The 23424-nt window shown below is 45.7% G+C and overlaps 1 protein-coding gene across 4 annotated transcripts in view; it reads left to right on the forward strand.

Annotated features, from left to right (window-relative positions):
• Positions 1 to 396: 396 nt before the first annotated feature.
• Positions 397 to 23424, forward strand: part of ANXA6 (annexin A6) — a 72495-nt gene continuing 49467 nt past the window's right edge. For 2 of the 4 annotated variants that reach the window (XM_077326539.1, XM_077326541.1), the window contains exons 1-8: positions 397 to 556; positions 9414 to 9460; positions 19778 to 19868; positions 21024 to 21118; positions 21842 to 21955; positions 22248 to 22338; positions 22772 to 22851; positions 22934 to 22990. In XM_077326539.1, coding sequence (XP_077182654.1) covers positions 9443 to 9460; positions 19778 to 19868; positions 21024 to 21118; positions 21842 to 21955; positions 22248 to 22338; positions 22772 to 22851; positions 22934 to 22990 — 546 coding nt within the window. In that variant the 5' untranslated portion in view covers positions 397 to 556; positions 9414 to 9442. Of the gene's footprint in view, positions 557 to 5266; positions 5436 to 9411; positions 9461 to 19374; positions 19488 to 19777; positions 19869 to 21023; positions 21119 to 21841; positions 21956 to 22247; positions 22339 to 22771; positions 22852 to 22933; positions 22991 to 23424 lie in introns of all 4 variants that reach the window. The other 2 variants (XM_077326540.1, XM_077326542.1) reach the window with 2 other exon arrangements.

A 23424-nucleotide genomic window follows, 5' to 3' on the forward strand; every position in this document is an offset into this window, starting at 1 on the left:
TTTACCACATGGCATGCATGTAATTATATGTTGCCAGGAGGTCCTAAGAATGTCTGACTGAGAGGCGAGAGACATGGTTTGCCACTGCCTGCCTCCGCCTCATGACCCTCGTGTTCCTTGGAGGTCTCCCATTCAAGTATCAGCCAGGATCGAACCTCCTAGATCTGATCAGATCGGGCTTGCTCGGGCTATTCAGGTCGGGAATCTGTTCCCCAGTAAAACAAAATAAGATACAGCCTTAAGCCTGCCTAAGGGCTCTCTTCCCCTCCCCCCTTTAAAAATGTCCAAGGGAGTGACCCCGCCGCAGCACGACTGCCTTCGTCGTCCTGCAAGCGAGCGGTGGGGTCTCCTGCAGCCGGAGCGGCCTCCCCCCCCCCCCGGGCCGGCGAGGGTGTCGGCCAGGGCTAGCCAGGATTGGAAGGCTCTGGAGCGTGTGACGTCGCTACTGGAGCCGAGGAGAGGAGACAGCTGCACCGCCCTGAGGTCAGCCTTTCTTTCTGCCATCTCGGCCACCGCCTCCGCCGGGCTGCCTTGCTCCATTACTTTGCCTTTACAAGTAAGTTGGGAAACCAGGGGCGGGAACTGAGGGCCTCCTTGGGGAAAGGGGAAGGGGTCCGCTGGTACATTGCAGAGGGGAGGTGCTCTTGTAGCTACTGCAAAATGGTGTGTGGTTTTCTTGAAGACTAATTTTTGCCAAGCTGTGTGCACTTTTAAAATGGGGATGGATTTCTTTGCCTTTTTGAGAGCCGCGAGTTCCAGGCTCCGTTTAATTTGCTACAAAATTTGTCCAAGCCTTCCGGAGGAGTCAAAGGTGTGGCCTGGATAACCGGCCAAGGATGCTTGAAAGAGTGCCAGTTTTTAAAGGGATAATAAAGCATCACGAAAATATAGGCACAGAGCTCTCTAGCTAAATCGGGCAGCAGGCACTTGTGAAAACGCCCTTGGTACCCATGTACTTTCTGGAGGAAAAGTGTATGTCTGTGCTGGACTCTTGAATGATACTGAATCACTACAGTAGCGGTGATTAGCCCGATTTAGCTCAAGAAGAACTTGGTGGCATATCTGTGACACGATAGGCATTTTGTCCTGACTGTTACCAGATTTCGGTCTGAAGAAACAGATTGATGCTTCGTGCCTATTTTGCTCCATAAAATACATGTCCTTGCAAAGCTTAACATACACGCTCGCACATCCGACTTCTGTCTCAAATGTTGGAGGCTAGAGGAAAGGCACTCTGTGGCTGTGTGCTATAAGGAGAGAGAAAATAAAGTTTCTTGCCCAGTGCACTGAAATTATTGAGGCCTTTTCAGGGAGAAACATCAGAGCCACTACCTGTAATCCTTTGGGATTTTTACAACCTTAACAGCACCATCCTAAACAGAATAACATCTAATCTAAATCAAATAAAATCAGTGAGTTTAGAAGGGTGCAACTCAGCAGAGGACCCTGCTGCAAATACAGTATGTTCCTGAACAAATTGGTGATTGATGGTCAAATTGGGGGTGGGGTGGGGTGTCTGAGCCTTGCTTTTTAAAAAATCCTGTGAACAAATCATTAAATGTTTGCTCTTATGTATTTTCATCTTAAAATAAAGTTATTTACCTTCTGTTTCTTTCAACTCTAAGGACAGAATGAGATTTGATGGGTAAAAATGCTTAGATTTGTGAGAATTGTGTCTACATGATAAAGCACATGTAAAGCATTTGTAAACTTCTCATTTCAATGCCGTAGCACCAAATAGTGTGCGAGGGGGGGATGCTTAGATCCTTATTTTGTTGGTGATTGGAACTTTAAAACATGAGTTGTTCTATAGTGATAAGAGCTACCTGGCTTTGTAATTGTTCTAGTAAGTGCCCCACCCTTAGGATTGGGTGGAGTTTGTGCCTGCTTGTCATACTGTTTCATGAGAAATAAAACACTTTAAAGCTAATTGTTTCAGTCGCCATTAAAAACCTTTCTAGTGCCAAAGGCTTAAATGCTGGTGTATGATAACTGTATTGCATACCGCCTACATGGTTTAAAAATAACCATTGATCTGGTAGAATGGGCTAGTTTGAATTCAGTGAGCTGGAGATGACATGTTAAAATGGGTAGCTCTGGCTGTTTGGAGTGCCGTTGTAAGCATGTAGCTAATCTGTCCATCATCCCCAAGAGAGGAGAGGGTGGGCAGGGAGGCCCTGAATAAAAAGATGCACAAAAATTAAATTTGAGAGAAAAAAGGTATTGTTCCAGCTGTTGGATGGTTAATGCTCATGATCTATTCATTTCAGGGACGTGGCAAATCTCATTGATTCTTTCTACTAGGGTAAATCATTGATCAGAAATGCTTTCACGACTGCATTAGAGTTTCTTCAAAAAATGATCAAAACCAGGTCTTCCAAAACCTGAGCAGAGATCTCCTCTTTAAAGTCACAACAGCTGCTGAATCTTTGGTGGAAATGTCAGTGATTTTTCCCAAGATGTCAAGAATGCTCTCTTGGGTTAAAGCTTGCAGCCTTTTTCAGGGAGCCTGCTCTTTCATCACCTTTTCTTTCAGTGGTTTATGTTTATCTGGAGAGGACTGACATAACCCGAGAGCTTCAATAATGCCCCACGTCGTACTGCATTATCATCATAAGGAAAAATAAGATTCTTTTTCTAGCTCCATCTATAGATGAAAAACCGGAACCCCATGGAAAGCTAGAATTGCATAAAATTGGGATTCTGATACTGATATAATCATTTTGTGATAATACAATTCATCTGGAATAATAGCACTGGGAGGTTTCTTGGGGGGGGGAAAGTTTCTATTATAGATTTCTAACACTGTTTTGTGCTGAATACTGATATTCAGATAATGCTATTTTTGGCCCAATTGTTAATATTTCATTCTCAAATCGAAATGAATTATAATAACTCAAAGCTTGGAATTTTGGCATACAGGAAGCAAAGCTATATAGGCAGTATTAAGATGTACCCTTTTGGGATAAGGAGAAGAAATGAAATGGCAGGTGTGCAAATTACATTGAAATATTCACTTCCTCCCTTTCCTAGGCACCAAATTCTGAAATGGTAATCAAAGTGATAAAAGTGTTTCCTCTAGATCAATAAATATGTAATCCCTGCTGAAAGGATACCATGTTCTACATTAGATGTCAAATAACGCAAGGAATAATGACTAACCATGAAATTCACATTAAACCGGTCCATTTGTTCAGGAACATGAAAGCACAAAACGACCTGCATTGGTCTGAAAATGTCATCATTGTACCTATATGGGGCCAGAATGGTTTAGTGGTTAAGAGCAGTGGACTCTAATCTGGAGAACTGAGTTTGGTTCCCCACTCTTCTGCATGCAGCCAGCTGGGTGACCTTGGGCCAGTCACAGTTCTCTTGGGGCTGTCACAGAGCAGTCCTGTTAGAGCTCTCTCAGCCCCCTCCCCACCTCACAGAGTATCTGTTGTGGGGAAACTGAAAGGCTTTGTAAGCAACTGCCCATTGCCACAGCCTTCTGGTGCTGCTCTGCCAGAACTTGCTGTATTTCAGTCCTAGAATGTTTGAGTCAAACTGAAGGGGAAAAGAGGAGGAGAGCAAAGTGGTCCTTGCTATTCTCATGCCTACACCAGAAGGTGTTTGAGACTTTGTTGCACCAGAATAGGTGTGGCAGGGAGGTGTGACCAGCTGACATCAAATCCAGCTTGGTTCCAGGGCTCCTCAAAGTCTGAAAAATAGTTCAGGGGCTCCTCCACGGTCAGAAGGTTTTAAAAGGCTGCTTTACAGAGCCATACTAGCCTGTACAGTCAGCTGTATTGCAACTTGGGTGTAAGGATAGCTACACACGTGACATGCTGGCAGTGTTTTTCTCACTGCACATATGAGTGCTGTTGTGTGTGATGTGGCTTTGTAGCACTGATAAAGTGCAATGCGTAATGCAGCAAGCCTTAGTGGCATCATGTGAGCTGTGATCTTGGAGGTTCCCTGTCCCAGATTCGCCTCCGCTGCAAGCTCACAAGGTAGTCTCAGGCAAGCCTCTTTCAGCCTCACTTCATGGTCTGGAATGTGGGCATACTAATGCAGCTTATTTTACTGTTTTAAGGATCACAGACAGAAAAAATAAAGTGCTTTGAACACTGAAAGCAGTATATAAATTCTGAGGGCCATTCTGCACAATGAAAAAACAGTGAGACTCTTACCTTCTGCGGACACTTTTTTGGTGTGGTTTTAAATATTAACCTCCTGCCTCCTCCCAGCGCTGCTCTCGCTACATCTTCTGATTTGTAGCGGGATCAGGGTAATCCCAAAAAGTGGATTCCCCTGGGGAAATCCCGCCAGGTGCCGCGAGCAGCCAGCCAAAGGAGAGTCAGGAGGTGAGGACAGTAGTCATAACGCGAGGACATGTCCTGCCCTCACTGCTGCCCCCTTCATTTCTGGGAGCGGGGTTTCGCTGTCTTTAAAAAAATGGCAAAGCGGCTGGAATAACAAATAGGCGTTTGTGAGGATGCAAGTTGGTTTGCGAGGCTGCAAGGTCCCAACCAATGCGTATGTGAATAAACAGATTCCCGTTTCATCGCATAGTTCATTTTTTGTTTAAAAAAGAGTTTGCAGCGAGCCATGGGGGTTTAAAGTGCCATGCTGTGAGGTGATTGTCGGGAGTGAGCTGGAGGAGGCGCTAGAAGCTAATAGCATGTTCCTCACTCCTCGGAAGGAGGTGAGGAACACTGCAAACGCTACAATCACGGAGAGAAAAGCAGGAGGGCTCCCTAGTGTAAAATGAAGGTAGGGCGCTACAAAATGTTGCGCTGGCCCATGCCGCGCCGATTGCGTTTCTTTATCCATTGTGTGGAATGGGCCTGAGTGTTCATCATGATTTAAAGTAGTTTGATAAAAGGTGCTAAAAAAAGCTGCCGTCTGAGAGTTGCAAGCTCCTTTGTCTGTAACAGGCTTGCTGAAAATTGGAATGGCTATTTTTCTTATTGGACTGTAGCCCAGTAGACAGACCGCAGTGCAGTGAGGGGCGGTCTGTAAGGAACTGGCTATGCTTTTTTATTGGTTGGAAAAGATCCATGCACAGGGGAGCGGAGTTGGGTTCCCTATGGGCCTTTCCTTTCTGTTTTATGCAAGGCTGTGTTCAAAAGGCTGGAAGGGAAAGCTGTTGAAGCCTGTAGTCTTGTAAAGTGGGAAGACGATCCTTCTCAGTTACACAGGAAAGCTGATGCTAATCTGACTGTTTTAGGTTTGGATTTTTCTAAATCTTCTCTTTCCTTTTGCTTTTCTTTTCATGATGCAGCAGTTCAGTAGCAAGTAGGCCAGAATTGGACTTGATACCTACAATCATAGAATTGAAAGAGCCTATCTAGTCCAAGTCCCTGCTCAATGCAGGATCAGCCTAAAGCATTCAGGATAAATCTAGCCACTGCTTGAAGACTGCCAGTGAGGAGGAGCTCACCACTTCCTTAAGATATACTTCCTGGTCATGCTAGAGTTTGTGATCCAGCAGTGAATAAAGGAGAGTATGTGTTTTTAGCATAAGGGACTGCTGGTTTAAGTGCTGACAGCATGCTTCATAATGTGAACATGTCTGACACTCCCCATACAATATGCACACCTTATGACGATGTGTCCATTGCAGTAGCTGCTGCTGAAGAACTCATATGTGTCTTCTAGTTATAGGGAAAGTGTACTTTAGAAGTATTCACAGGCTTGTCCATGACTACCACAGAGTGTGGCAGAATCAAAAATAAAACCCTGAAGATTGTCTTAATTTATACATCCCTCATCCTGCTAGACAGTGCTGTGTCAGAAAATCAAGTAGTATGACTTTCACTGGATGCATGCAGTGAAGTAAAGGGAAGGGAAGGGGAGTGGGAGAGATGGGAAGAGACAATGCCAAGTATGGAGATGAGCTCTATATGTCAGTCCACTTCCTCTACCCTCAGCATGCCTTATATTTCCAGCTTCCACAGATGGCACCACCGTTCCTGCCTTGCTGCCTCTTATCCTGAAACTGCTAACCACTTCATCTTTTTGCTTCCTTCAGAACCTTTGTCAGAATCCTGTTTTCTGTGAAAGCTTGTCCCAACTTCTTAATATTCTAATTCTAAACATGTGGAATTGAAATTAGCATATATTCTTTTGATTATTTCTATATCCATCCACTTAGAATAACAGAGTTAGAAGGGACCTCATGGGTCATGTAGTCCAGCCCCCTCCACAGTGCAGGAACTCACAACTACCTGCCTACCCACAGTGACCCCAATTTCATGCCCAAACGCCCCCCCCCCAAAAAAAAATACATGATCTCCAGTATTCAGCCTGGCCTGGGGAAAATTCACCTACCATCCCACAGTGACGATCAGCAATTTCCTGGGTATACAAGGAAGGACCACAAGAGTAAGGTGACCAGATATCCCACCTTTGGTGGGACAATCTCACCTTTGGAGCATCTGCCCCGCATCCTGCGGCGTTCTCCAGATGTCACACGGCGTTTTCCACATTTGGGGGGGGAGGTGTTCGGTACATTTTTTTTTTTTTGGCCACGCAGGCAGCCAGCCCACTCCCCTCCCCCCAACCAGCAAAGGTCTATTTCTACCTGGGAGCAAGGCACTTAGTTGGTTTCAGCTAGAGATCCACAGCTGACAGCCCCGGGAACTGCCCTGGCCTCAACCATATGCCTGGCGGAAGAGCTCTGTCTTGCAGGCCCTGTGGAAAGCTGACAAATCCTGCAGGAGCCGTAGCTCTTCCGGGAGCACATTCTACCAGGTTGGGGCCAGAGCTGAAAAAGCCCTGACCCTGGTCGCGGCCAAGCGTATGTCCTGGGAGCCCAGGACCACAAGTAAATTCATATCCACAGAACAAAGAGCTCTGCGGGGGGCATAAGCAGATAAGTGGTCTCACAGATAAGCTGGACCCAGGCCGTGTATAGCCTTAAAGGTTAAAACCAGAACCTTAAACTTGATCCAGAAGCAGACTGGCGTAGCACCAGCTGAATATGGGCCCTCCAGGATGTTCCAGTGAGGACTCTTGCAGCCACGTTCTGTACCAACTGCAATTTCCGGGTCAAAGCCAAGGGTAGGACCACGTAGAGCGAGTTACAGTAGTCTAGTCTGGAAGTGACCGTTGCATGGATCACTGTTGCCAAGTATTCGGAGGGCAGGTAGGGTGTTAGTAGCTCCGCTTGGCGCAGATGAAAAATGCCGTTCGGGCTACTTTTGTGACCTGAGCCTTCACGGAAAGGGGGTGATGATATTCAGGGCTTACAGGGGAAAAGGTGTCCTGTAAAATCTGATAACTATTTTTCCATTACAAGACTCCTTTCTTTTTTGGAACTACATTGCTGCTGAATTTGCATGCCATATGAAAATACTGACTATGAAATGTGGGAGAAAAGGACATTCAATCTGCCTATTCTGTTGGCTGGTTTCCAGCCAATGAACAAATCTAATGCTCCAGAGGTTCCCATTAGAGATCCGGTGGGAGCCTATGGCACCTAAACACATGATCAATACCATTTGTTTAGCATTGCCCTGATCTGGACATCCTAGGAAAGCCTGATCTCTGAAGCTAAGCTGTAGGATGGGAAACCTCCAAGGAACACTGAAGGTCATAATGCAGAGGCAGGCAATGTCAAACCAACTCTGAATGTCCCTTACTTGGCTGCCAGACAATTTATTGTGTTATTATTGACTAGTAAATAAGGCCGCTGCACTCTGAATGCAGCGGGCGCTAGCAGGGTTCGGGAGTGTCAGGGGTTGGCTGTCCACGGGTGCTGTGCGAGGGGCCAGACTCAAGGGGGGTCGTGTGGCACCGCGTGAGATGGACCCGGCTCGTCCTGGGCCCCCCGCCCGGTCGCATCGCGGCCTACCCGGGGCCAAATGGCGGCGGAGCTGTAGGTGCGTCCGCTGTCACCGGGGCGGTTGTCTGGCTGTGTAACGAGGCGGTGGTGCGGTCGGGGGCAGTGCGGTCCCAATGTACCTGCAATGTACATTGGGCAGTCTCAATGTACCTGCAGCGGGTGGTGCGCTGGGCAATGTCGCGCGGCAGGTTGAGGGGGTGTGCGAGCGACTGGGGCCGGCGCCACAGCCACAGCCGCATCCTGGATCTTCGGGTGGTGTTGCGGGCCGCTCTCAGCTGTGCGGGCCGGGGGGCGAGGTCTGTCGGAGGCGGTGGCGGCTGGAGGCGGCGCCTGGGCCAGGGCCGCCGCCGCCGGGCCGTCGTGTTGGCGCGGCGAGGCGGCGACCTGGCCTCGTGCTTGAGAGGCAGGTAATGGTGGCTGGCGGGCGGCTGCGGGCGACCTGGAAGGGGGGTAGATTGGGAGGTGCTTTGCGCCTCCCAATTAGTCCAGTGGCAAGGGACCAATTGTGAGCCACGCTGTGCTTGGCTCGCAATTGGTCCCTTGCCGCCAGACTGACTGGCTACACACCTGCCGATTGGGCCCTCCAATTGTCAGTCCGGAGGAAGGGGCCTATCGGCACCCTTCCTCATCACGGACAGGGCCCGCCGCCGGGGCCCTTAGCGAATTATTTAACCGCTAGGAGCGGTTAAAGATGTGGAACATCTACTGGTGCGGTTCTCCCCAACGGAAATTTATGGACATGACATCCGTAGTCCTGCTCCCAGGGACTGTGCTAGAGCACTGAGGCACCAGTCTTCCAAGGCTGTTCCTGCACTCCGGAGAGCGGGGGCAGCCTCAGGAGACTGGTGGAGGTGGGGCCAGACTAGCGACACACAGTGCTGTGTCCGCCCTCCAGAGAGCAGGGCCCGCCTTGGGAGACTGGTGGGGGCGGGGCCAGCTCAGTGCGACCTGCCACAAGGTAAGGGAAGGGGAGGGGTGGGGGGGAGGGGTGGGGGGGAGGGAGGGGGCAGGGAACAAGGATTCTCACCCTTTATGTGGATGTTCCACAGAAGGGGCGAGAAACCTTGTTGGTAGATTTAATTTTGTATTTGCATGCCACTCTTTCCCAGGACACATCTACTCCTGCCTTAAACTGTTGCCTGTCTCTCCCAGTCCTCCTCAAGCCTACCTGTTAACATAGGGGGGTGGGGTGAGGCTAGGAGGCATGGCCAACTGACATCATGTCCAGGGTTCCTCAAAGCCTGAAAAATTATTTCAGAGGGCCCGCCCTATGGTCAACAGGTTGAAGTAGGCTGGTTTAAGGTCTCGCAGGGGCCTGATCTCACTTAGCAGAGGCCTGGCCTGGGTTGAGGTCAGTTTAACCTCTTAGTACCTCCTGACTACACAACACATGTCTTATGATAAATAATGTTTAGCACTGAAGCAACATGGCAAAGGCTTTTCACTTGAGATGCTGGTTATGTATTCCAATTAGGCTCATCATCTCATATAAAACCATCACTGAGGAGCATTCTTCAGTTGTGGAAATAAAATGGAAGAGTAACTTGGTTAATTTTTTTCTTCTGATTTGCTGTTTCCTTAGTTTCCTCTGCTTTCATCAGTCCAGACGCCATGTCAAGCACAGGGAAGGTAAGGCATGTTCTGTTTCTGGTCCTCAAAGGCATAGGCTGCTTCCCAGACTGGTGGTCGGGGTGGGTGGGAGAAATGTATGGATTAAATGTGAAATCTGATTGAGTTTTTGTGTGAAAAACTCCATTCCCAATTCACATGTGCAGTGATTACCCAAGCAAGCATGTGTAGAAGAAGAATACATATATCTTCAATATGATACCCCATTATCCAAAGACCTATGGTTTGCTTTCCGCTTCAGTCTTTTAGCCCTAATCTCAGATTTGGAGGTGGGTTTTCAGGGCAGGAGCGTGAAAGTAGTTTTTCATTATAGAGTAAAAAGTATTCTGCTCATGGTCAGAAGTGTGCATCCTCTTTACAGAGGACTGCTACAGTGGGGTGGTTTGTGTTTCCCCCTACCTATTCCTGACACAAATTTCCCACTATTAAGATATTCCCAGATAATGTCCACTTCACTCTAGGCTTTTGCCCAAACCTGTAGATATTCAAAAGGGACAGAAATGTCAGCAGCCAGGGCCCGCAAGAGAAGAGGTGATAGGATCAGATGAAAATTTGGAAGAGGTTAAGTGACAACTCCCACCAATACATACTTTCCATTTATAACACATCAACAAAAAAGGGCTGGAGAGTTTTTGTTTTTAAAGAAATCTGAAAGTTCAAAGATGGAGGATATCATATATCAGGGGAGATTACCTCCAGCTCCGTTACCAGCTTCAGCACTTGGGAGTTACTCACTGAGAAGAATTGGTAGAATTGGTAACAAAGCCATATTGTCATTCCAGTTGTAATTATCTACCTAGGTTATTGTATGACTTTAGTCACAAAGTTCTACTGCAGTGAAGAGGTGAGGGATTGATGATTCTCTTTTAACATAGAACTAAAGTCCTCTCCACTCCACTCCCAAACTATAATTTTGAATGAGAGGCCACTTGGACTCTTGGCATTCCTGTGCTTGGCCTCTCATGTAGCAAGCTGGGTTTCACATGGGGAAAAAAGAAGGCAGTCTGCCTTCTGCCATTTGTGGCTTTGTGTAGTAGTATAGTTCCTGAGCACAGTTTACATTCTTTCTTTCTGCAAAAAAGCATTGGTTTGAAACAGAGTGCAGATGTATGTTAGCGTCTCCTGAATGAAATCACTATGGTGTAGAGAGCCTAGAGAGAGAAGAACAAACAGGGTAGGGGACAAAAAAGTAAGGAAACAGAAAGAGAAGCACAATTGGTTCCGTCTCTGAAGAATATGTAATTTGAATTTCCAAGCTCCATAGCTAATGTCTAGGAGGTCAGTTGCAAGGGACCTTGCTTTTTTGCGGGGGGGGGGGGGTCTATAGTTGTGGGGGTAAGATTCTGAGGCTACTGACTTCTGGTCTGAAGAATGTCCAGTCCCCCTGTCAACCCCAACTTACTGAAAAGGGAGGGTGCAAATTTTGATTAAAGGCCTGGTAGAGTGTAAGCTGTGTGCTCCCTAAAGGTCTCTCATCTCTAGTGCCTAAGCTATATTTATTTGTGAAGGTTAATAAAAATCACTTTTTTTGAGATCTTTGTCTGGGGAGATGAGACACAGAAGAAGATGAACACCAAAAGTTTATTCCACAGAAAATAAAGAATTTATATAACAGTTATAATAGGGTAACTGTTATGTGTGGATGACTTCAATATATCAAGCAAAACTACTCTCGGATAAAATAAACAAACGCTGAAGGGAGATTTGATTCCCTTTTCTCTGGATAGGTAACCTCAGCAGGCTCAAGGCTGCTCCTTTCCCACCCAGAGCACCTTTCCACAGAGACTATCCACACCAGCTAGAAATGATGAACCCTTAACAGGATACTTATTTGTCACGCTGAAATAAGCTTTCTTCCCTAAGCTTACCCTTCCCTAAGCTGTAACACTTCAGTTATGAAACTGTATTCCTTTCTCAATTTCAAAATCTTTGCTGCCATTTCCTTCAAAATAATTTCCTTCCCATCCACTTGAAACCTCTTTTCATAATGTGCATGAAGTATAGCATCTCGTATAGATTTATTAACAAAACTTATAAGAATGTCTTTTGTCAAATTTCTTTCTTTTCAGTTTCTTTATTTTGAGTTTACACAAAAAATTTCATCCACCTCCAATTTCATTTCTCCCTCATTTTCCCCCAACATCTCACACAAAATGTTAACTACTCTTCTATATGTATCTTCTCCTTCCAGCTCTTGCAATGAACGCAGTCTTAAAAGTCTTTCCTTTTGTATGCCTTCTATCCACATTCATTCTTGATTTTCTCTCTCCTTCTCATTCTGCAGGCTTTCCATCCTATCTTCTAGACCAGTGTTCCCCAACCCCCGGTCCGGGGACCGGGACCGGTCTGTAGATCAGTCAGTACCGGGCCGCAGCTTCTCCTCGTCCTCCTCCCTGGCTGCTGCCTTAGGCCGCCCTGCCACTCTGCCGCTGGCTCACCTTTAGTCCTCTCCAGTGGCTGCCATGGCTGGGGCTCCCCCTTGGTGTGGTACTGCGCAGCTGCTGCTGGCAGCGCCCCCCAGTGGGTGGCAGGAAGTCAGGGGCGGCGGCAGGAAAGCAAGTGGAGCAGGGACTCAGGTGGTGGCAACGTCCCTCAGCAAAATATAACCCCCCCCTCGGGCCTCAGTATAATTGCCAAGCGTTGACCGGTCCCCGGTGATAAAAAGGTTGGGGACCACTGTTCTAGACTTTCCAGTTTTTCATTGACAATTTTAAAGTCTTCTACTAGTTGATATGCTATGTTCAAGCCTTGAAATCTTTCCTGTCTCCTGTTTAATATTGCTTAAATCTTCATCAATTTTATTTACTTTTCTATTCATGTCATTTAAAGTCTCAATCAATTTTGTCATCATCTCCTGCATATTCACTTTATCTGGCATGGAGACAGCAAACTGCATTTGTACCTCCTTTTTTTCTGGGTGTCATTATTTCTTTTTGATAAATAGTAACACCGTTCAAAAGTTAATAAGACAACAACCAGAATCTTCTGTAACGTCTGTGATTTTATACACCAGCTTTCCCTTCCCCCTTTCAGTTTCTCCTTCAGCGTCTTAATCAGGGGTGGGGTGTTTCAATCAGTCTTCGGGGAAATAAGAATCTAGCTCAGAGGAGTTAGAAAGATTCTTCAACAATACAGCCTCCACTTTACATTTCAATTGTTTAATCACCTAGTTTCAGGAAATGAAAGGTCGCTCCAGACTCAGTCCCCTCGGGGTCTTTCGCGTTGATACGGAGTTCTTTTTCTCCAGCCGTGATGAAATGCTGCTCTCGGGTTACAGTCACTACAACTGCTTCTCCTTCACTGTTTTCACCTTTGTCAGGCACTGGAGATCCCTAAGCGCATCTCCTTTGTACTGGAGAATTCTAATTTGAAGGTTAAAGAGTTTTTACCTACATTCTCTAACACGAAGAAGCTCCGTTGATTCGGAGCCAGCCAACTGGAGCCCAGGGCACTCTGTTCAATAGGTATGAATTTGCTGGTGATCCCAGGCCCCCAGGACATTTGCTTGGCCTTGACCAGGGCCATGGCCTTTTCGGACCTGGCTCCAACCTGGTGGAATGAGCTTCCAGAAGAGCTAAGGGCCGTGTTGGAATTACCAGCTTTCCGCAGGGCCTGTAAGATGGAGCTCTTCCGCCAGGCATATGGTTGAGGCCGGACTGTGGTCCCAGAGTTACCACCAGGGGATCTCCTAGAACCAATGAGATCAGGACCCTCGCTCCAAATCAAGTACCACTATTGGCATAATTCTCGCTCCTAATAAAAGAGCTCTGGACTGTACGCTGGACAGGGGAGGATATTGGGGGGGGGGTAATTTTAATGAATTGCCATCTTTTATGTCTGGGGAGACAACTCTACACATGGACAACACCAGATGGTCAACACAGTAATCACATTGACTATGTGCTCTGCAGCCAAAGATGGAGAAGTTCTATTGTTTGTTGTTGTTAGGTGCGAGGAGTTCTATACAGTCAGTAAAAACAAGACCAGGAGCTGATTGTGGTTCAGATCATCAGCTTCTTGTTGCAAAATTTAGGCTTAAATTGAAGGAAGTAGGGAAAAGCACTAGGGCACTCTGATATGAACTAAGTTATACCCCTGATGAATATACAGTAGAGGTGACAAATAGATTTAAGGAATTAGATCTGATAGACAGAGTGCCTGAACAACTATGGATGGAGGTTCACAACATTGTACAAGAGGTAGCAAACCTAAAACCATCCCAAAGAAAAAGAAATGCAAGAAAGCTAAATGGCTGTCTGAGGAAGCTTTATAAATAGCTGAAGAGAGAAGGGATGTGAAAGGCAAGGAGAAAGAGAAAGATACACCCAATTGAATGCAGAATTCCAGAGAATAGAAGAGATAACAGCGTAAACAGAAGAAAACAATAGAATAGGGAGGACCAAGAAATTTTCTCTTCAAGAAAATTTGAGATATGACGAGAACATTTCATGCAAAGATTTGTATGATAAAGGACCAAAAAGGACCTAACAGAAGCAGAAGAGATTTTTAAAAGGTGGCAGAATTATACAGAAGAACTATACAAGAGCAAGCTTAACATCCCTGATAACCACAATGGGGTAGTCACTGACCTGGAGCCAGACATCCTGGAATATGAAATCAAATGGGCCTTAGGAAGTCTGAGCAACAATAAAACTAGTGGAGGTGACAGTATTCCAGTTGAACTATTCAAAATCTTAAAAGACGATACAGTAAAAGTGCTACACTTAATATACCAGCAAATTTGGAAAACTGAACAGTGGCCACAGGATTGGAAAAGGTCAGTTTACATTCCAATCCCAAAGAAGGGACAATGCCAAAGACTGTTCAAACTACCGCACCATTGCACTCATTTCTCATGCTAGCAAAATTATGCTCAAAATCCTACAAGCTAGGCTCCAGCAATATGTAGACCGAGAACTTCCAGAAGCACAGGCAGGATTTCGAAGAGGCAGAGGAACTAGAGATCAAATTGCCAACATAAGCTGGATCATGGAGAAAGCTAGGGAGTTCCAGAAATACATCTACTTCTGCTTCATTGACTATGCTAAAACCTTTGATTGTGTGGAGCACAACAAATTGTGGCAAGTTCCTAAAGAGATGGGAATACCAGAGCATCTTATTTGTCTCTTGAGAAACCTATATGCAGGTCAAGAAGCAACAGTGAAAACTGAACATGGAATCACTGATTGGATCAAAATTGAGAAAGGAGTTTGTCAAGGCTGTATACTGTTGCCTTGCCTATCTGCCTATCTGCCTATCTGCCTATCTATCTGCCTATCTATCTATCTGCCTGCCTGCCTGCCTGCCTGCCTGCCTGCCTGCCTGCCTGCCTGCCTGCCTGCCTGCCTGCCTGTCTGTCTGTCTGTCTGTCTGTCTGTCTGTCTGTCTGTCTGTCTGTCTGTCTATCTATCTATCTATCTATCTATTTATTTAAACTTGTATACCACTGTTCGCCAGGAAGACTCACGGCGGTTCACAATAAAACATTAAAATCACAATAAAATTGGTCCCTCGCTGCCAATTGGTCCCTTGCTGCCGGACTGACAATCGGAGGCCTTCAGATTGTCAGTCCAGGGGAAGGGGCCCATGGGCACCCTTCCTCATCACGGACAGGGCCCACCTTTGGTGCCCTTAACGGATTATTTTATCCGCTCCGCAAGGAGTGGTTAAAGATTGTAAACTGCTGCGAGTCTTTGAGAACGGCGGTATATAAGTTAAAATATAAACAAACAAACACCCAAATTGTTGCCAGAATGATTTCCATTTAACAAACAAATCTTGAAAAAGTCTACAGCAGGAAATGCCATATAGTCTAATTCTCAACCCTGCCAAATATAAGGATGCTTAAAATTGGGCCATAGTTTTCCTAGGTAGAGACTGCCAAGGAAGAAGAAGGGAAAGCTGAAGATGGAGCAGGGCAGATAAATGTAAATTGTCTGTTGGATGTAAAGGAGAGAAGGAATCTAGAAAATGAGAGAGTCTGTGGAGGCGTTCATCGAAAGAAAAGTAAAATAGTACAGCATGGAGAAATGAGAAACCCCACACAAGTGCTTATGGGTCCCTTGCTTGTCAGTGAATTTAACTCTCTATATTGCAGCATCTGGTGATCAGGGCTGTGGATGCAGAAACACTCTTTCTACAACCCCTCCCCCAGTTTTGAGATAAACCTGAAGCCTTTTAAAAAGTTGGATAAGATGTTCAAACTGATGAAAGGAATGCATGGTTTCTATCACTAGGAAGCAAGGGAAGGGGCCAATACCCTTTCCAGGGCTATTGACCTTTGAGAAAGGACTCATCAGGGCCAAACCTGGCAGCAACCACTGGGCAACTGGCTGCCATACAACTTGCATGATTCACCCTGGCCTGGAGCTTACTATTTATTTATCTATTTATTTATTTAGATTTCTATACCGCCCATTTCTTTGCAGCTCTGGGCGGTTTACACAGAACATTATAACTTACATGGAACATTACATAACATCAAAAGATTACAAAACCACAATTATAATATAATAACAATTAACAGTAACTTTGGGAGAGTCATGGGCAGGCGTCTGGGGGGACTAGCAGGTGTTCTGAGTCGGTCGGCCTCAAGCAAATGCCTGGTGGAAGAGCTCCCTCTTGCAGGCCCTGTGGAACAGTGGAAGTTCGGGCAGGGCTCTGATCTCCTCAGGGAGCTCGTTCCACCAGGTGGGGGCCAGGACCGAGAAGGCTCTGGCCCTTGTTGAGGTCCGATGCGCTTCTCTGGGGCCAGGGATCCACAGCCAGTTGGAGGTGGCAGAGCGTAAGACTCTTTTGGGTATAGGCAGGAAGGCGGTCTCTCAGATACACTGGGCCCAAACCGCGTATGGCCTTAAAGGTGATTACCAGAACCTTAAGCTTGATCTGGAATTCAACTGGGAGCCAGCCAAGTTGTTGGAGTGCCGGCCGGATGTGGGATCTCCATGATGTTTTAGTGAGAATCCTGGCCGCAGCATTCTGTACCAGTTGTAGTTTCCGGATCAAGGATGAGGGTAGGCCTGCATAGAGTGAGTTACAGAAGTCCAGCCTAGAGGTGACTGTCACATGGATCACTGTGGCTAGGTGTTCTGGGTCCAGGTAGGGCGCTAGTAGCTTGGCTTGGTGGAGGTGGTAGAAGGCCAGCCGCGCTACCTTTGTGACCTGGGCTTCCATTGTAAGGGAAGCATCCAGGATCACGCCCAGGTTCCTGGCAGAGTGCGTTGGTGAGAGCTGCACACCATCCAGGGTGGGCAGACGCGCTTCCTCCCATGGTCCCTTCCTACCCAACCATAGGACCTCCGTCTTTGTAGGGTTGAGCTTCAGGTGACTCTGCTTGATCCATTTTGTCACTGCTTCCAGACATCTGGCTAAGGATTCTAGGGGGAGTCAGGGCGGTCATCCATCAGGAGGAAGAGCTGGGTGTCATCCGCATATTGGTGGCAACCCAGCCCAAACCTCCGCATCAGCTGAGCCAGAGGGCACATAAAGATGTTAAATAAGATAGGAGAGAGGACTGCTCCTTGTGAGACTCCACATGTGAGCTGGTGTTGGTTAGATATTCTCTCTCCTATCACTACCCTCTGTCCACGGCCCCGGAGGAAGGAATTCAGCCATTTGAGGGCTGTTCCCCATATTCCGGTGTCGGCGAGGCGGCGAGCTAGGAGCTCATGGTCTACTGTGTCAAACGCTGCCGATAGGTCTAATAGTATGAGCAGTGCTGACCCGCCCTGGTCTAGCTGGCGTCAGAGGTCGTCTATCAGGGTGACTGGCGCTGTCTCCACCCCATGTCCAGGCCGAAAGCCTGACTGAAATGGGTCAAGGGCTGAAGTTTCCTCCAGGAATGCTGATATTTGGTCCATAGCAGCCCTTTCAACTAACTTACCCAGAAACGCTAAGTGTGAAACGGGGCAATAGTTGTCAGGGTCTTGTGCAGCCAGGGACGGTTTCTTGAGTAACGGGTGTACCACTGCCTCTTTTAAACCCTCCGGGAATTCTCCTGTAGAGAGGAAGAGGTTAATTATTTCCTGGAGGGGGGCTCCTATTCCTCTGCCTGTTGTTTTTAGGAACCATGATGGGCATGGGTCTAGTGGGCAAGTGGTTGGCCTCGTTGTTGCTACCATCTTGTCCATTTCATTTAGTGAGACTCATCTGAAGTGACTCATTGTTCTCTCCAAAGACGGCCAAGGGGCCTCTAGTTCACTTTCTGTGTCTAAAGTTGAAGGAAGGTCATGACGAAGCCTCGAGATTTTGTCTGCGAAGTGACTCGCGAATGCCTCACAGCTAATGTCCAATTGGCTATTGTTTTGGCACCCTTCATCGAGGGCAGTGAGAGATCAGACTATCCTAAATAATTGTGCTGGGCGTGAGTGCGCAGACGCGATGCTAGTCGAGTAAAAGTTTCGTTTCACTGACTTCACCGCCATCTCATAGGCTCTTAACTGCATTCTATAAGATGTTCTAGATTCTTTGTCACGAGTCTTCCTCCAAACTCGCTCTAGCCGTCTCAGTTCCCATTTCTTCTGGCGGAGCTCCTCCGTATACCATGGAGCCCGCTTGAGACGGGGTTGGAGAGGGCGTTTGGGAGCTATCTCATCAATGGCTGCCAGCAGCAGCCACCCCCCCCCCCAAAAAAAAAGTGTGGTGAAGTGGTTATAGAGAGACCTGGATTCAAATCCCCAATCTGCTATGGAAGCAAACTTTCAGCCTAACTTATTTAAATACTGTGGGGGTGGGACAGAGAGGAACGTCCTTGCTTGTGCCCCACTGGGCCTTGTTCAGCCAGCACTTTGCAATCTGGTTTTCCCAGGGACAGGCTGCTAGGGGAAGGAATGGAGGGAAAGCTGAAGTGGGGGGGGGGGATAAAGGTGGGTGGGAAGGGGAGAAGGGGGAGGCTATGGGGGTTGCCAGGAAAGGGAACGAAAGAATAGTGGGGGTGAGCAACATTAGATGCCTTCTGCAAGTCTTCACAGGAGCCCTGCTTGTACCATGTAAAAGCCAACATGTTACACCGACTAGTTGAATAAATTGAAATGGTATAGGAAGCTGGCAGGAAATCTCCCCTCTCCCAAACCAATATGGCATGTGTTCTAAGACAAAGTCTGCTGCTTCAACATGCTGCTGACCCTCAGCACAGTCCGGAATGACTCATCTTGTTCTTTTTCTCATATGTAAAAATGGAGGCTGTAGACATGATAGTGTGAAGGAAGAGATGCTGTTACATAAGAGTTTGGGTGCTAGGCCTTGCGTGGAAAAAGTCTTTAAGAAGAGGAGGATGCACAGGCATGGCATTGGCATTGGAGATGTTGCCAGTTTGAATAGAGGAGTAGAATTCTGGGCAGAGCAGCTCATCTATTTATAACTTAAAGGCCTCTGGCTTTCTGTCGGGAAGTCAAGATGACTCATAGACATGGGGGAAGGGCTACGGAAGAGTGAACTTTTCTTATATGTGTGCAATTTTTCAAAATTGCAGACCTTTGCCTGTACATTTCATGCCAAGAGGCAAGCAGCTCCCAAGCTGAGATAAGAGACAAAGTGTGCAGAAAAGGCAGCATGAAACTAAAAAGGCAAGAGCATAGGAGTGCAAAGTAATTCCTAGAACTGGAAATGAATGCTGCTCTACACAGAAATCATTCCCAGCAATATTTGTCACACTCTGCTTCTCCATTCATCCCCAGATGCTCTTTCCAGGAGATAGTCCAGTGAGGCACGTGTGGAAAGGGCAATAAATTATGTGGATACATCTGTAACTATAATAAAAGGCCTAATGACCTTTTGGGCCTCACAATTTAAGGGCCAATAAATGCTCCTGCCTGTGCTGTCCTGTCACGTGAGTGGCCGCCCACCCAGTCAGGCTGTGTCTCCTGCCTCTAACTGTGCCATAGTCCCCAAATTTTAACTGGATGAAATCTTGACAGGTAAAGAATGTCTTAACCTGGCCATCATGAACCGGGGAATTCGCTTATTCTGAAAAAAAGCCTGTGCTTTTTCTGCAGTTGCTCCCATTTTATGGAATGAGCTTCCTGAGGAGGTGAGTGAAGCATCCTCCTTGGAAACTTTTAGGAGATTCTGCAGGGCTGCTTTATTCACCCACAGCTTCTAATGGAGTGCAAGTTGCAGTTGTATTTTATAATGTGTTTTAAGTTGAGGGATGTTTCAGGTTTGATTGTTATATGTTTGTTTATGTATAGTAAGCTGCCTTCAGCCGTGGGAGCAAGTGAGACAGAATTGCTGGGGTTGCATTAATATCTGTATTCTGCACACAGTATATTGCTTCCTTATTGAGCCATATAACCAGTAAAGTCTTTTTTTCTCCTCTAGACTGGAAAATGCAGGGGTTCCGTGAAGGATTTCCCAAACTTTGATGCCAACCAGGATGCTGAGGCATTATATAATGCTATGAAAGGATTTGGTATGTTCTGTGGTTGTTGAAACCTGTCAATTTGATCTAATTTTTTGTGTCTCTAATGAGAATAGTCTCAACTTTGCTGTCACCTATTCTGCCAACAAAAGCTGCTAAGCAATAGATGATAGTAAGATTGGTAACAGGTGATAGTAAGATTGACTGCCTTTGCTTCTCTCCTGGAGAAGGCAGTAAAGAATGTTAAGAAAAACAAATTGTTGTTTTTGTTCCTTCAGATTCTTGCCTGGTCTCAGTTATCACCTTCCCATTGTGTAGCTCAGTGTAGAACATAAAAAGTCTGCTCTTCAGCTTACATGCATGTTGTGCCCCTTTTCTTTTTAGCCAAGGAGTAGAAAGTGATGTAAGACTGGAAGGGCTGGCAGGACGGTACACTTGGTTCAGTGCTACAGGCCCCATCCCCTCCTTTATTCTGCAGAAGCACAAGTCTCGTATGTTTGGTCTTTCATGGTGAAAATAGCGAAAAATAGAATGCTACATTTGAAGACTTTCTTGTCATCCGTATACCTAGTCCAGCTGAAAAGCTGTGGGCGGGTGGAGGAGAGTCTGAGGACATTTTCCATACAGAGTAAAGAAAGGGTTGGTCAAGTGGTTTCCAGGGCCGAGAGCAGGACTGCTACCATGGAGACTAACTGAACTTTGTTAGATACATCGAAACAGTTTTCTTCAATGGCTGGCAGCCATTTCAGTGGTCCAGGAACTGAAATTTTCCAGTTTGTCCCCATTCCTGAACTTGACTCTTAACTAGCCCTTCTTGGTATCTACCCCCCTATACCCTCTCTTTACAGTTGAGGAAAGCTGTTCCAATCAAGAAGTCTGCACGCACAGGAAAGCTTGTACTCAGAATTAAACTCTGTTTGTCTTAAAGATGTCTCTGGACTCAGACTTTGTTCTGTTGCTTCAGACCAACAGCGCTCCCCATCTGAACTGAAAAGTTAGATGTGGCTGCTATCCCCCACGACTTCTCACTTCCTTATTTTGTTTCCTGCAAGTGTGGAAAGTGGTCTTGGGTGTCAATAATGTCCCTGTTCTGTTGGTTCCAATTCTAAATGGGAATCTAACTCAAAGTGACATTCCAAAGGAGATTCCACTGAAGCTATGAGATTTTGTTGCCTTGGGTATGTCTGAGCGTTCTTTCTTCTCTAGGTAGTGACAAGGAAGCCATACTTGACCTCATAACATCCAGAAGTAATAAACAAAGAATTGAAATTTGCCAGGCCTACAAATCTCTCTATGGAAAGGTAATCTCAAGAAAGTGAGAGAAGTCTTCATTGTTCTGTCTTAAAAGTCTATACTAAAGATTACTATGTGCAGATTTTGGTTGCGCCTTAAAAATTAATAAATTGCATTGTTGGGAAGCACAGTTAATAGGGAAATATCAGATTAGTCACGAAGATTCCAAATAAGATGTAGGGAAGAGAAAGCAGTTTATGTCCAGGTGAGGATGAGTTATGTAGGCAGACATATATTGTAAGAATGTGAGGAGTTTCATTTATGCATCAGAATATGTATATTCTAGACTAGACTAGAGGCTATTGCTGTCATTTTTGCCTTGCAACAGATGGTACTCTGCTGGATGAGGATATGTCTAGGATGGTCAAGTTCTTTTTTACTTTTGAAAGTAGTCCAGTAGGTAGAGAGCTGCCTTCGACCCAAAGACCTGGTTCTAATTGGGGGTCACATATCTGCTGCACAGTCATTAATTACCTTTGGGGCCAAGACTCTGCCTCATAGTTTCAGTTCCCAGTTTGTAAAATAGGAAGAAGAGGGACTTACCTCACAAGTGGGGTAGTTGTTATAAGGGTGAACCTAAAATACATTGTAAAGTGCTAATTTTAACAAGTAGTTGCATTTCAACTTAACTGAAATTTCATTGAAGAAAATGATTTGGGAGTTTTGATTGAAAATTACTTCCAGGATTCTTTTGTTTTTCTTCATCCATCTCTTCTCCCCATTTTTGTTAGGATCTGATTGCAGACTTGAAATATGAGCTGACGGGGAAATTTGAGCGACTGATTGTTGGTCTAATGAGACCCTTAGAGTACTTTGATGCCAAGGAAATAAAAGATGCTCTTCAGGTAAGAAGAGAGCTAGGACCATATTTATTTATTTATTTATTTAAGCAATGATACATTGAACCATTCAAAGCAGCTTCCAATAAATATGTGAAAGAATACATTACACAAGGTGTGAAGGAAAAACTAGTAACAAAATAATCAGAGCCACCAGGAGAATTAAAAACACTTTGACATCCCATTTGGGGAAATTTTTTCTTCCTATGTGATTCTACAAAGAGATACATTTGGGGCTTTTCATTTCTTGACATTTGGTGTGCTGCTTTTCATAAGAAATTATTTCCATTGCTTTCAGGGCATTGGGACTGATGAAAAGTGCCTGATAGAAATCCTGGCTTCTCGGACCAACCGGCAGATCCATGCTCTGGTGGAAGCATACAAAGATGGTGACTGCAGAGGGCAGGGGTTTAACATGTCTCTGAGTCTTGAGCTGGCTTCAGTGACTGTTATGTCATAGAAGCGAAGGAATTATGTTGAGGATCAGTTGTAGTATTATGTACACATAAAATAATCACCCTCGCTTCTTCCTCCATTCCTAATGATTTTTATATGCCCAAATTTGTACTTGGTTTCCTAACTGAGAATGGAGGATTGAGGATTGACTCCTGTGCAACATAATGCAATGTATTGTGCTGAGGCTCACAACCAGTGTTCTGAGCGCCATTTCCTTGTTCAATGATTACTGAAAATGTAATGACCTAACAGTCTCAGTAAAACATCAGAATGAACAAAATATTTCCAGTTCAGTAATTCCTGGATTTTCCTTGTGGTGCCTGATACTAGAGATTCTTTTTTTATTTTTTAATCTCCTCTCTACAGTTTATGAAAGGGACCTGGAGGAAGATGTTCTGGCAGACACTTCTGGGCACTTCAAAAAGATGTTAATTGTTCTTCTTCAGGTATACGGGGCTGAAAGAGTTCTGTGACCATTATCACTTCACATACAGTCCTAATGGGATTAATCCATTGTCCTTTCTTTAGGGCACCCGGGAAGAAGATGATGTTGTGAGTGAAGACTTAGTGGAACAAGATGCCAAGGTGCTTTGCTTTAAAATGAATCAATCTTTGTGCTGGAACAAATCTGGGTATGGAAGAAGATTTTGTGCTAAAGAATCTGGCCAGTATATTGTTCCAGATGTTTCTCGCACATTCTGATGTAATTTTTCCTCAAGTTTTCAAGATATGGTTCTGGCTAGCATAAGGCAATTGAAATTTGAGTAGTGCAAAGTGTACGTTATTTCAGCTCCCATCGTTAAGATTTCTTGTGTTTCAGGTTCAGGTTGCCTGAACTGGTTCCTTGGTAGTTCCTTGGTAGTTATTTACTATTTATGAACCCAAACCAGTGCGGTAAGGACCAGGTTTCACAAGATTGCTTATTGAACAGAGACCACTGAACCAATGTGCAGACTGTTTTGCTTTTTGTGCAGACAATTTTGCTTTCAAACATGTTTCCTTGCAGATTTTTTGATATG

Source organism: Paroedura picta, chromosome 3 (genome assembly GCF_049243985.1).
Source record: "Paroedura picta isolate Pp20150507F chromosome 3, Ppicta_v3.0, whole genome shotgun sequence".
Lineage (NCBI taxonomy): Eukaryota > Metazoa > Chordata > Lepidosauria > Squamata > Gekkonidae > Paroedura > Paroedura picta.